At 46.3% G+C, this 13515-nt stretch overlaps 2 protein-coding genes across 2 annotated transcripts in view; one reads left to right on the plus strand and one right to left on the minus strand.

The window, feature by feature from the left end:
- LOC132822396 (cullin-associated NEDD8-dissociated protein 1-like) overlaps positions 1-8560 on the minus strand; it is a 41459-nt gene extending 32899 nt beyond the window's left edge. Inside the window, exons 1-3 of the mRNA XM_060835745.1 lie at positions 8364-8560; positions 4591-4734; positions 1997-2151 (exon numbers count right to left, since the gene is read on the minus strand). Coding sequence (XP_060691728.1) covers positions 1997-2151; positions 4591-4734; positions 8364-8431 — 367 coding nt within the window. The 5' untranslated portion in view covers positions 8432-8560. The remainder of the gene's footprint in view (positions 1-1996; positions 2152-4590; positions 4735-8363) is intronic.
- A 4672-nt stretch (positions 8561-13232) lies between these two features.
- The window catches only part of sec13 (SEC13 homolog, nuclear pore and COPII coat complex component), a 43317-nt gene continuing 43034 nt past the window's right edge, over positions 13233-13515 (plus strand). The window contains exon 1 of the mRNA XM_060835239.1: positions 13233-13367. Coding sequence (XP_060691222.1) covers positions 13365-13367 — 3 coding nt within the window. The 5' untranslated portion in view covers positions 13233-13364. The remainder of the gene's footprint in view (positions 13368-13515) is intronic.

The following is a 13515-nucleotide window of genomic DNA, read 5'->3' on the forward strand; positions in this document are numbered from 1 at the left end:
TCCTACAGAGATGTCCTGGAGCGGAGATGACTGATTTCCAACAACCTCAAGCATCTATGTACCAACCAGAGTTTGTCCCCTGATAACTCAACAATTCCAGTTCGCTGGCATCACTTAGTTCTGTGCTTATGTTGTTTGGCATGCAGGCAATCCTGTTGGTAGCTCCACCAGGTTGGCAACTTGTTTTCAGATATGTCTGGTGCTACTCCTCAAATGTCATCCTGTATTCTCCACAGAACCAGGGTTAATCCCCAAGGTGATAATTATGGCTGGAGAGGGTATGTGTCAGGCTAGGAGATGGCAGATTGTGCTGGAGTACAATTCTGCTACTGTTGATAGCCGAGAATGCCTCCTGGATGCCCAGTCTTGACTTGTTAGATCTGTCTGAAGTCTGTCCCATTGAGCACAGCAATAGTGCTACATGACGGAGGGTATTCTCAATGGGAATGAGGACGTTGTCTCCACAAGGTCTGTGAAGTGGTATCTCTTAACTATATGGTCATGGACAGATGCATCTCCAGCTGCCAGATCAGTAAGGATGAGGTCAAGTATGTTTTGCTCTCATGACTAGACACAGACCCAGTCTGGCAGCTAGGTCCTTTATGATCTGACCAGCTTGATCGGTCGTGCTGCTGCTGGAATGTTGCCAGGGCACTAAGAGCTCTTGGTGGTGGACACTGAAATCCCCCACCCAGAGTATATTTTACAGCCTTGCCACTCTCTGTGCTTCCTCAAGAGCTGTTCGACACATAGGAAGACTGATCCATCAGCCGAGGGAGGACAGTACCTGATAATCAGCAGGAGGTTTCCTTGCCCATGTTTAACCTGAAGCTTTGAGACTTCTTGGGGTCCAGAGTCAATGTTGAGAACTCCCAGGCAAACTCCCTCCTGACTAGAAACCACTGTACAGTCTTCCATTAAGCCAAGTTCACACTACAAAAACAACACATTTCTAAGGTCCATACACTATTCAGATCTTCAGCATAGGATGTCTTTAAACTATAGTGATTTTTTTTATGCCACAATTTACTTTTGAATCATATAATGCCAACGTGTGCTAGGATACAAGGAGCCAAGTTTAGAACTTGCTCATTAATAGTGAAAACAGGAAGCCCTTCTTCCACACAAGGGGGCAACAGAAATCTGGAAATCAAAAAGCTGAGACAATGACAGCCCTTAAAAGGGAGATGATATGGGACCAGAAACAACAAATGTTGGCAATCACAGCGGGGTCACGCAACATCCATGGAGAGAAAGCAAGCTAACGTTTCAACTTTAGATGACTCAGTTTCGGTAACTCTGAAGTTACCACACAAAGTTCGACAAAGTGATGGCTCATGGGACAACATTGGGACTGAGCTGGCTAATTGTGTAATCAACATGAAAATAAAAGAAGTCAGGTCACCCCCAAATTGGAGGCAATGGATGACTGAACCTGCAGAACAGTAAGGACCCAGATTTAATTCAGGGTTTACCAGGCCAGCTGGCCTCAACAGTTAGAGCAGCTGGACATGACAACGCCTTACTGACCCTCAGAGCTCAAACATTGATTGACGAACAACTCAATTAGTGTTGCTACACCCAAATGCGTACCAGAAGCACATGCATGTGGATGTACAATGCTCGGGCTTGTACTCCTGGCCAAATAGCATGCTAGCGCTCGTATTAAGGTTCATCCACTATAAAGGGTCATGCATGAAACTGATGATATTGATAACCATGAAACTAGAACTCAACAAAAAGGCAACATCACTATAGAGGAAGGCAGCAAGTAGAAAAATAAGAGAACGTCATCCTCAAAACACTCGACAATTTTCTGCAGCTTGCTTGCACCAGACATTCACTTCCCAAATAGGTAACACTTCAGAAATTAGTCATACTCATCACATGTATTGGTACAGATCTGCATACTTGGTATTTATTTGGCAGTAGGTGACATGTTGAGTATAAACTGAGATTACATACGGAGATAACAAGGTACAAAGACCAATCTTACCACTAGAAGCAGGAGGTAGCTCTGCAATGACAGTCTTCAGGCCAATGCTGGATATGTCCCGGAGCTGCTCTTTATCAGACAGCATGTTCGTGCATAATGTATCCACAATTGTCTCCACCTGGTACTCTTTCACCTTGCTGACCAATGGACCCAAGCTGAATAAGTAAACAAATAAAATACTGTGATCCTGGCATTCCAACATCATTACTATTGCCCATTCTCTACCTCTCCTTTTCTCACCCAACAATTCTGCATCACTGCAATAAGCTGCAGAACATCCCTGTACTAACACCATACAGCCCATCAGTTAAAGACCCCTTTTAGGTGAAGTGGTAGCTTTTTCAAACACTGAGGTTGCTCAAACATCTAGTGAAGGCAGTTGTTTTAATGGGGCATATTAACTGCTATTAGATTAGGATCAACAGACTAGCACAGGCCAGATGAATTTCTGAAACATATGAACCAACAGGGGGCAGATAATAATAGATTTAGTAATGGTCAAAGATTCAGATTTAGTTAGCAGTCCAATAGTGTAAAAAGATTGACTTAATGATTGTAATATGATTAAGTTCAATTTAGTGTTTGAAAAGTAGAAACGTAGAATTGCCACTGAGATACTAGATTTAGGAATGCCTGATTTCAATTTATTAGCTTAACTAGTCAACGGAGAACGTATGGGAATGTGAATATGAGCAACAACAAGTCAGTTTGAGGTGTCTTCAAAAGTGCAAAACCAGTTTACACCCAGAAATGGCTAAAATCCTATTTAGCCCAAAAAAGCAGCCGTGGACAGATATCGAGGTACAAGACAAAGCAAAAAGAAAGACAGAAAGCAAAAATATATTTCAGCTCCTAGTAAGTGGAAAAGATGCAAAAGACAGTAACATATCAAAAAGAAATTTAGAGGAAATATCAACATGAAAATCTTTACACAATTACTGTAGAGTGAAAGAGAGAGGGCAGTCAGTCGCAACGCAGGCGTTTTGAGAACTAATAATGGTTGAGTTGTCAAAATGTCAAGGTTACTTTGCATCAACAGTTACAGCAGAGGAACTCAGCATGCCAGACAGTCCAAAGGAAATTATGCTTCAACATTTGTTCTCCATTCCCAAATGCCTTTCAGAAGGCAGTAAGCTATCTTCTCGACTCTGCAGCAGGCCACGTACTGATTCCTGATGAAAGGCTTATGCCCGAAATGTCAATTCTCCTGCTCCTCGGATGCTGCCTATCCTGCTGTGCTTTCCCAGCAACACACTCTCGACTCCAGCATAGGCAGTCTCATTTTCTCCTGTAGGTACACGAGCAATACTGTCAGGGTAGGAGCCCGGACTCTAAGTAACAGTAAAGGCATTGTAATACTGTCCCAATGTGGGATATTATGTAGCTTGGTAGGTAAAAGGCAGGTTCCTGCACTTCAGCTGCTCGTCCTTCCAAGTAGCACATGTTGTGGATTTTGAAGATGCCATTAAGGAAACGTGGTGAGTTACTGCATTGCAGATTGTAGATGATGCAGTCTGCTACCATTGTGTCTTGATGGAAGTAGTAAAGGTTTAAAGATGCGGATGGGGTGTCAATTATGCAGACCTTCGAGGGAGCGCAGTGTACATTGAACTCTCAGGAGTCAAGATTGTGTGGAGAGATTCCACAAATTAGGACCAAATTAGAATTGTAACCTGCCTGAAATAAAGGTTATGAGGTTCTATTGGGAAATTATTCGAGAAATTATAGGCAATAGTCAGGATAGACAAAGAAAAATTAATTCCAACAGTCAGGGTTAAAGCCTAAAAAGATAAGAACCATGTGTTGCACAAGCAAGCTTAGGAAACAGTGCTACACACCAAGGACTACAGACGTTTTTTGAAAAATTCATTCATGGGATGTAGGCACCATTAGCCAGGGCAGCATTTATTGCCCATCCCTAAATTGTCCAGAGGGCAGTTGAAAGTCAACCATATTGCTGTGGGTCTGGAGTCACACATGTAGGCCAGACCAGGTAAGGATGGCAATCAACTATCTGCCATAGTGGAATTCAAATGCAGGTCCCAAGAACATTATCTGGGTCTCCAGATTTCTAGTCTAACGATAACATGGTTAGGTCCATCACCTCCCCAGTTTTGGACTCTCTCTTCTACAAACATTCATATCAGTCATATTCTCATTGAGTAGTGGAACAGACTCGAAGGGATTAAATGGCCTATTCCTATTCACTTGTGATTATATTCAAGGCAGACCCTGACCTTGCACCATACCAATATTAACTAAGACAAAAGCAGATGATAGCTTTCAATAGGAGGAATAAGTTGACATGCAAATTACTATTTCTTGTTCTCCTGCATCACATTCACAGAGAGAAAACATATTGACATTTGTGGTACATCAGTTTACACTCACAACAGCCTTGCCTTAGTTCCCTGCTGTACAGTCAACAATTGAATATCAACTCCCACCAACACTGGGTAGGCTTGAGGTTTAGGGTACATCAGAGAAAGCTACAAGTCACACAAAGGTTGGTAAAGAGGAAGCAGTTTATAAAAGCAGAATCACTAGCCTAAAATGGATCGATGTGATGTCCAGCTTCAAGCAGTATCACTTACCACTTCACAGCCAGGTTCTGCACCTCTCCATTCTTATCTTCGAGCAGCCTCAGCAACATTTTCACCACCTTCTTCTCACTGTCATCATCCAGCTTAATGGAGTCTTTCTGAAGCTCTACCATCAGGTCATTGGTGGCCATAAACCTAGACAATAACAGATATTCACATTGATATCAAGAAAGAAAAAAAAACAAGACAATTACAAGTCACAAAGGAGGTCTAATAGGATAGCTCTTCCAAAGAAATTGCTGGGCTATGATAAATTGGATGGATTCTGCTGTGTTGCAAGATTGTATAATTCCCATTATTTCTGATTACAGAGAGAACTGTATTATTCCAATTCATTTATCCAGCATAAAAGTGACCAAATCAAGTATATTTACAGAGCCATTAAAAAAACATCCTGAAGAAAATCCTATAAAGGTGCAAATTAGTGCCTTGAAAGACCAACCTTGAACACCTTCGCCAAGAGCCTGCTGCTCTCTCAGCCTCCTGGACTATGCTGTAGGGAATGTGAAAAGCACCTCCGCAGCATAAACAATTTCCAGAAGTCCAGGAAGTACAACACACCCATAGAAACGTCTATCCCCCTTAATTTCTGAATGTGAAAGTAAATTCTGAAGTCGATGGGCATTTATCAATAATGCCCTCTCAGGACAATAGGCCCCAGAGCTCGAGACCATGGCTTTAAGGTAGACCTGCTTCAAAATATTATTATTGCACAACCACAATCTGGAATCAAATCCATGCTTGTTACAAAATTAGCCAGTAGAAAAACAACACTCAATATTCCATAACCATACATTCCAGTTGCTTTCGCATCAAAGCTGTCAAAACTAAGTACAGACAGTACAGCTGTCCCTATTTAATAGCTGTCCCCTTGTTCTTATTTTCATATAATCCTATCAATAATTATTTGAGGTGATGGGCTGGGCAAAACTACATCACCGCGATCAGTAGGGTAGGAATCAGGATGCTGTGCTGGGTATATCCTGCAGTATGTATATAATCACAAAGTAACTGTGTGCAAGCATGTTGGCACAATGAATTAGCTCAGTGTATTCAGCAGGCGGTAAGACAAAAGGTATAATCTGTGCTGGGAAGTTGGGTTGTTTACATTCAAGTACACCATTAATGGTGTGAAGTCTCAAGTTCACAGTCAAGAGCTTGCTCCTTACATTAGGGTCATTTGAATTGGGGACTACGTCGGGAGACATCAATGCAGTCCAATGTTTATCTCCATAAATTCTCACTGAAGCCAGACCAGCTGTAAACTTGGTATATGTGGCAGCTTTTCTTGTTAATAAAAAGTAAGTTTTGTCATTACTTTTACCAAATTTGAGAAACAACTGAAGTTCTGCCAGGGTGGATTTGAATTCACTGCAATTCTTAGCCTCATTCGCTAGAACACCAGTCCAGTAATGACTAAATTATTACACTCATCAGGAGCAACATAAAGTCAAGTTTGTACTGACCACCCATCATCTTGACTCTAAAACATATTGCCATTGCTTCAGTGTTAGAGTTAAAATCCTGGCACTCCCTCCCTACCAGCATTACAGCTCCAACTACATCAAATAGACAGCAGTGATTCAAGACGTTAGCTCACCACTATCATCTCAAGGGCAACTAAGGATAGGCAATACATGCTGGACCAGCAGCTCTGCCCAATTCCCTCCAGGACACCCTAGTCCATTCATTGACCACTAACACTATCCTCCCTTCCCACAGCACTTTCCCATATAACTGCAGAAGGGGCAACTCCTGTCCCTTCACCGCCTCCCTGCTCATCATCCAAGGGCCTAAACAGTCTATCCAGGTGAAGCAGCATTTCACCTGTACCTCCTCCAATCTTTCTGCATTGCATTCACTGCACTCAATGTGGCCTACTCTACAAAAGAGAAACCAAACAGATTGGGTGACGTCTTTGCAGAACACCTCCGGTCTGCACACAAGTATGACCCCGACCTTCCTGTAGCCAGTCATTTTAACACAGCATCCTGCTCACATGCCCATGTGTCTGTACTCGGCATGCTACAGTGGTCCAGTGAATCACAGCGCAAACTGGAAGATCAACATCTCATCTTCAGACTAGGCACTTTACAACCTTCTGGACTTAATACTGACTTTAACACCTTCAAATTGTGAACCGGCTCCCATTCCTTCCCTTTCTGTTAGCATTACTGGTTACATTCTCTGTCGCCATGTCCCCTCTCTCTCTTCCTGCCACACCAATGGGACTGTCTGCTCTTTCTTGTCTGGCAGTTAGACACCATTATTCTGCCATTCTCACATTCTGATCATTTAATCTGAACGATCAACATCCTTTTTCCCCAGCACTCCAGCACCTCTGCAAATTTAGCACAAATATTGCCACCTCCACACCAGCTCTGATCAGGGGTCATCTAGACTCGAAACATTAGCTCACTCTCTCTCCATGGATACTGCCTGACCTGTTGTGCTCTTCAGCACGTTTTGTTTTTGGTACAGATTCCAGCATGTACAGTAATTTGTTCTTCAAGAAAAACTAACTACTCCAAAAATACTTCGAGATCTAAAGAGAGTTCAGTCATCAGCTTGACATAATTCTTGCTTCTGAGCCAAGATATTGCAGGTTCCCATCCTGTTCCTTTAAACCAAGGTGACACACTATTGCAGGGCTAAACATGTGCTGCAATGTCCCAAGATGCCTATTGGGTGAGATGGATTTGGGATCTTACTGCTGTAATTCGTGTGAAGGAATTGTCAGCTGGAATTGGGATCTTGCTGCCGCAAGCCAAGTCTGTGGGAGGAGAGTGTTGTAAGCAGGATTTGGGATCTTACTGCCCTGGTCCCAGTGTGGAGGAAGAGTGTGTGCGGGGAGAAGTCAGCTGGAATGGAGATCCTGCTGCCCCAGGCCCAGTATGGAAGAGGGGAGAGGGGAGGAGGGGAAAGGGGGAGAGGGAGAGGGGAAGGAGGGGAAAGGGGGGGAAGTGGGCGAAAGGGGGACGGGGGGGGGCGAGAGGGGGGACGGGGGGGGCGAGAGGGGGGACGGGGGGGGCGAGAGGGGGGACGGGGGGGGCGAGAGGGGGGGGGGGGGGGCGAGAGGGGGGACGGGGGGGGCGAGAGGGGGGACGGGGGGGGGCGAGAGGGGGGACGGGGGGGGGCGAGAGGGGGGACGGGGGGGGGCGAGAGGGGGGACGGGGGGGGCGAGAGGGGGGACGGGGGGGGCGAGAGGGGGGACGGGGGGGGCGAGAGGGGGGACGGGGGGGGCGGGAGGGGGGACGGGTTGGGAGGGTGGGGAGGAGGGTGGGGAGGGGGGAGGGGAGGGGGGGGAGGGGAGAGGGAGGGGAGGGAGGGGGGAGGAGGGGGGAAGGGGGGAAGGGGAGGGGGGGAGGAGGGGGGAGGGGGAGGAGGGGGAAGGAGGGGGGAGGAGGGGGGAGGAGGGGGGAGGAGGGGGGAGTGGAGGGGGGGGAGGGGGGAGGAGGGGGGAGGAGGGAGGAGGGGGAAGGGGGAGGAGGGGGGAGGAGGGGGGGGGGGGAAGGGGGGGGAGGGGGGGAAGGGGGGGGAGGGGGGGAAGGGGGGGAAGGGGGAGGAGGGGGGAGGAGGGGGGAGGGGGGGGAAGGGGGAGGAGGGGGAAGGGGGAGGGGGAGGAGGGGGAAGGGGGAGGAGGGGGGAGGAGGGGGGAGGAGGGGGAGGGGGGAGGAGGGGGAGGGGGGGAAGGGGGGAGGAGGGGGGAGGAGGGGGGGAGGAGGGAGGAGGGAGGAGGGGGGAGGGGGAGGGGCCGGGCCTACCTGAAATCCTTGTCGCTGGAGGTCATTTTCTCCAGCAGGTTGGAGATGTGATAGGACACGTTGGCCATGGCGAGCGGAGTTTGGATCGTGTGCGGCCTTCAGGCACCGAGCTTTCCCTCAATGTCCCCGTGTGTCTGAAACAACAACAATCTGCTGCTGCAGCGACCGCCCCCCTCCAGCACCGTCCATGGGAAAAGATGGCGCCCGCAACCGCCCCGCCCCCCACACTGGGGTCACAGGTCACTGGCACAAACCATCTCCGCCAGCCCGGGGGGGGGGGGGGGCGGAGTAGGAGCAGGGACAATGGCTCCACCTCCCTCCCCCTCAGACCCGCCGAGTGGCATCTACCGGAGACTCCCACTCTGAAAGAGAGATCTACTGGGAATGATCACTGAGGGATCATATATACCCAGCAGAGGGAGAGATCTACTGGGAATGATCACTGAGGGATCATATATACCCAGCAGGGGGAGAGATCTACTGGGAATGATCACTGAGGGATCATATATACCCAGCAGGCAGTGGGAGAGATCTACTGGGAATGATCACTGAGGGATCATATATACCCAGCAGAGGGAGAGATCTACTGGGAATGATCACTGAGGGATCATATATACCCAGCAGGGGGAGAGATCTACTGGGAATGATCACTGAGGGATCATATTAACCCGGCAGAAACATAGGCAGAGGGAGAGATCTACTGGGAATGATTACTAAGGGATCATATATACCCAGCAGAGGCAGAGGGAAAGATCTACTGGAATGATCACTGAGGAATCATATATACCCTGCAGAAGCACAGGCAAAGGGAGAGATCTATTGGGAATGATCATTGAGGGATCATACTAACCCAACAGAGACACAGGCAGAGGGAGAAATCTACTGTGCATGATCACTGAGGGATCATATTAACCCAGCAGACATAGGGAGAGATCTACTGGAAATGATCATTGAGAGTCATATATACCCTGCAGAGGGAAATCTACTTGGAATAATCACTGAGGGGTCATATTAACCCAACTGTGACTCAGTCAAATTTTGAGATCTAGTGGGATGATTACAGAGATCATATTTACCCAGCAGAGACAGATCTACTGGAAATGATCACTGAGCGGTCATTTTAACACATCAGGCACAAACAGGGAGAAATCTACTGGGAATAATCACTGACAGATCATGTTAAACCAGCAGATTTGGAGCGAGACATGTACTGGATACATGTACTGAGAGACCATTTTAATTCAGCAGACATGGACAGAGGGAGAGATCTTGTAGGAATGATGATTGATGAATCATATCAATCGAGAAGAGACACAGAGCTAGAGATCTACAGGCAATGATCACTGAGAGATCATATTAGCCCAGAAGACACAAAGGGAGGGATATACTGGGAATGATCACTGAGGGATCATATATACCCAGCAGGCAGTGGGAGAGATCTACTGGGAATGTTCACAGGGATCATATATACCCAGCAGAGGGAGAGATCTACTGGGAATGATCACTGAGAGATCATGTATACCCAGCAGAGTGAGAGACCTACTGGGAATGATCACTGAGGGATCATATATACCCAACAGATCTACTGGGAATGATCACTGAGGGATCATATATACCCAGCAGAGGGAGAGATCTACTGGGAATGATCACTGAGGGATCATATATACCCAGCAGGGGGAGAGATCTACTGGGAATGATCACTGAGGGATCATATTAACCCGGCAGAAACATAGGCAGAGGGAGAGATCTACTGGGAATGATTACTAAGGGATCATATATACCCAGCAGAGGCAGAGGGAAAGATCTACTGGAATGATCACTGAGGAATCATATATACCCTGCAGAAGCACAGGCAAAGGGAGAGATCTATTGGGAATGATCATTGAGGGATCATACTAACCCAACAGAGACACAGGCAGAGGGAGAAATCTACTGTGCATGATCACTGAGTGATCATATTAACCCAGCAGACATAGGGAGAGATCTACTGGAAATGATCATTGAGAGTCATATATACCCTGCAGAGGGAAATCTACTTGGAATAATCACTGAGGGGTCATATTAACCCAACTGTGACTCAGTCAAATTTTGAGATCTAGTGGGATGATTACAGAGATCATATTTACCCAGCAGAGACAGATCTACTGGAAATGATCACTGAGCGGTCATTTTAACACATCAGGCACAAACAGGGAGAAATCTACTGGGAATGATCACTGACAGATCATGTTAAACCAGCAGATTTGGAGCGAGACATGTACTGGATACATGTACTGAGAGACCATTTTAATTCAGCAGACATGGACAGAGGGAGAGATCTTGTAGGAATGATGATTGATGAATCATGAATCGAGAAGAGACACAGAGCTAGAGATCTACAGGCAATGATCACTGAGAGATCATATTAGCCCAGAAGACACAAAGGGAGGGATATACTGGGAATGATCACTGAGGGATCATATATACCCAGCAGGCAGTGGGAGAGATCTACTGGGAATGTTCACAGGGATCATATATACCCAGCAGAGGGAGAGATCTACTGGGAATGATCACTGAGGGATCATGTATACCCAACAGATCTACTGGGAATGATCACTGAGGGATCATATATACCCAGCAGATGGAGAGATCTACTGGGAATGATCACTGAGCGATCATATATACCCAGCAGAGGGAGAGATCTACTGGGAATGATCACTGAGGGATCATATATACCCAGCAGAGGGAGAGAACTACTGGGAATGATCATTGAGGGATCATATATACCCAGCAGAGGCAGAGGGAGAGATCTACTGGGAATGATCACCGAGAGATCATATATACCCAGCAGATGGAGAGAACTACTGGGAATGATCACTGAGGGATCATATATACCCAGCAGAGGGAGAGATCTACTGGGAATGATCACTGAGGGATCATATTAACCCGGCAGAAACATAGGCAGAGGGAGAGACCTACTGGGAATGATTACTAAGGGATCATATATACCCAGCAGAGACAGATCTACTGGAAATGATCACTGAGCGGTCATTTTAACACATCAGGCACAAACAGGGAGAAATCTACTGGGAATGATCACTGACAGATCATATTAAACCAGCAGATTTGGAGGGAGACATGTACTGGATACATGTTCTGAGAGACCATTTTAATTCAGCAGACATGGACAGAGGGAGAGATCTTGTAGGAATGATCATTGATGAATCATATCAACCGAGAAGAGACATAGAGCTAGAGATCTACAGGCAATGATCACTGAGAGATCATATTAGCCCAGAAGACACAAAGGGAGGGATATACTGGGAATTATCACTGAGGCATCACATTAATCTGGTAAACATAGACAAAGAAAGAGAATGAGAGATAATATTAACCCAGCAGATATAAATAGAGAGATCTACTGCCAATGAGCACTGAGAGTTCATATTAACCAAAAGCCCCAGACAATGAAAGAGCTACTGGGGGTAATCTCTGAGAAATAATATTAACCCAGCAGCTATAAAAATCTTAGGGTGGCACAATGGCTTGGTGATAGTTAGCTGTCCCACAGCATCAGGGATCTAGGTTCAATACCAGCCTTGGGCAACTGTCTGCATGGAGTTTGCACATTGTCCCTGTGTGCTCCAGTTTCCTCCCACAGTGCAGAGATGTGCAGATTGGGTCGATTAGCCATGATAAATACAGGGTTAGGAGGATAGGTTAGGGTCCAGTGTTTGAGTGGGATGTTATTCTGAGAGTTGGTGTACATTCAATGGGCTGAATGACATTTTTCTGCACCATAGAGATTATCTGATTCTTCTACGATTATAAATGTACTTGGAAAGTTCACTGAGATCATATTAATTCAGCAGACAAGGACTGAGAAAGAGATCTAGTGGTAATGATTATTGAGTAATCATATGAACCCTGTAGACACAGTAAGGGGAGAGATCTGTTGGGAATGATCATTGAGGTCAGTCCAGTGCTATCCCTATTTCTTGTTATTGTGTTAATGTCGTTTATTGTTATTCAAGCCCGGTAGATCTCTCCTTTTGTGTCTCTGCTGGATCATACATGATTTCAGTGATCATTCTCACTAGATCTCTGCCCCTTTGTTTCCGCTGTCTTCATCTGATCCCTCAGTTGTTGATGGTCAGATGTTGTTGATATTCAGCGTATGGTTGCTGTTGATGGTCAGAGTCTGTTGATATTCAGGGTATTGTTGATAATCATGTTGTTGATGTTCAGCTTGCTATTGGTACTCAGGGTGTTGTTGATGGTCAGAGTGCTGTTGGTGTTCAGGGTACTATTAATACTCTGGATGCTACTGATGGTCAGGGTGCTGTTGATATCCAGGGTATTTTTGATACTCAAAGCTGTTGTTGATGTTCAAGATGTTGTTGATACTCAGAGTGCTGTTGACTTTCAGGATGCTATTGATACTCATGGTGTTGATGTTCACGGTGCTATTGATACTCAGGGTGTTGTCAATAATCAGAGTACTATTGATGTTCAGTGTATTTTTGGTAATCAGGGTATTGTTGATGTTCAGGGTACTATTAATACTCTGGATACTATTGATGGTCAGAGTGTTGTTGATAATCATGGTGCTATTGATGTTCAGGATGTTTTTGATACTCAGGGTGTTGTTGATGTTCAGAGTACTATTGATGTTCAGGGTGTTATTGATACTCAGGATCCTGTTGATACTCAGGGTGTTGTTGATAATCAGAGTACTATTGATGTTCATGGTGTTGTTGATGTTCAGGGTGCTGTTGATACTCAAGCTGTTGTTGTTGTTGATGCTCATGGTGTTGTGATCTGGGTGAGTGGAGCAGCTCCACGCGGAACCTTTGTTTGTGGGAGCCGGAGGGAGCCGGTCGGTTTTGTGGAGCGGGACAGGTTTCCGGGCTGCCACGTCTGAGAGGAGCGGAAGCGGCTGTGGGTCCGGCATTGAGTGAGAGCGGAGCGGCGCGGTGCGGCCTGTCTGTCCTGTCCTGAGGGGAGCTGCCCGGCGGAGCCATGGTGGGTGAGCCGGCGTGTTGGTGTGTTGAGGCTTGGCCGGAGGGGCTCAGGCCTGTGTGTGTGTGTGTGTGTGTGTCTGTGTGTGTGTCTCTCTGTCTGTGTCTGTGTCTCTCTGTCTCTGTCTGTGTCTGTGTCTATGTGTGTCTGT

Source organism: Hemiscyllium ocellatum, chromosome 14 (assembly GCF_020745735.1).
Source record: "Hemiscyllium ocellatum isolate sHemOce1 chromosome 14, sHemOce1.pat.X.cur, whole genome shotgun sequence".
Classification (NCBI taxonomy): domain Eukaryota; kingdom Metazoa; phylum Chordata; class Chondrichthyes; order Orectolobiformes; family Hemiscylliidae; genus Hemiscyllium; species Hemiscyllium ocellatum.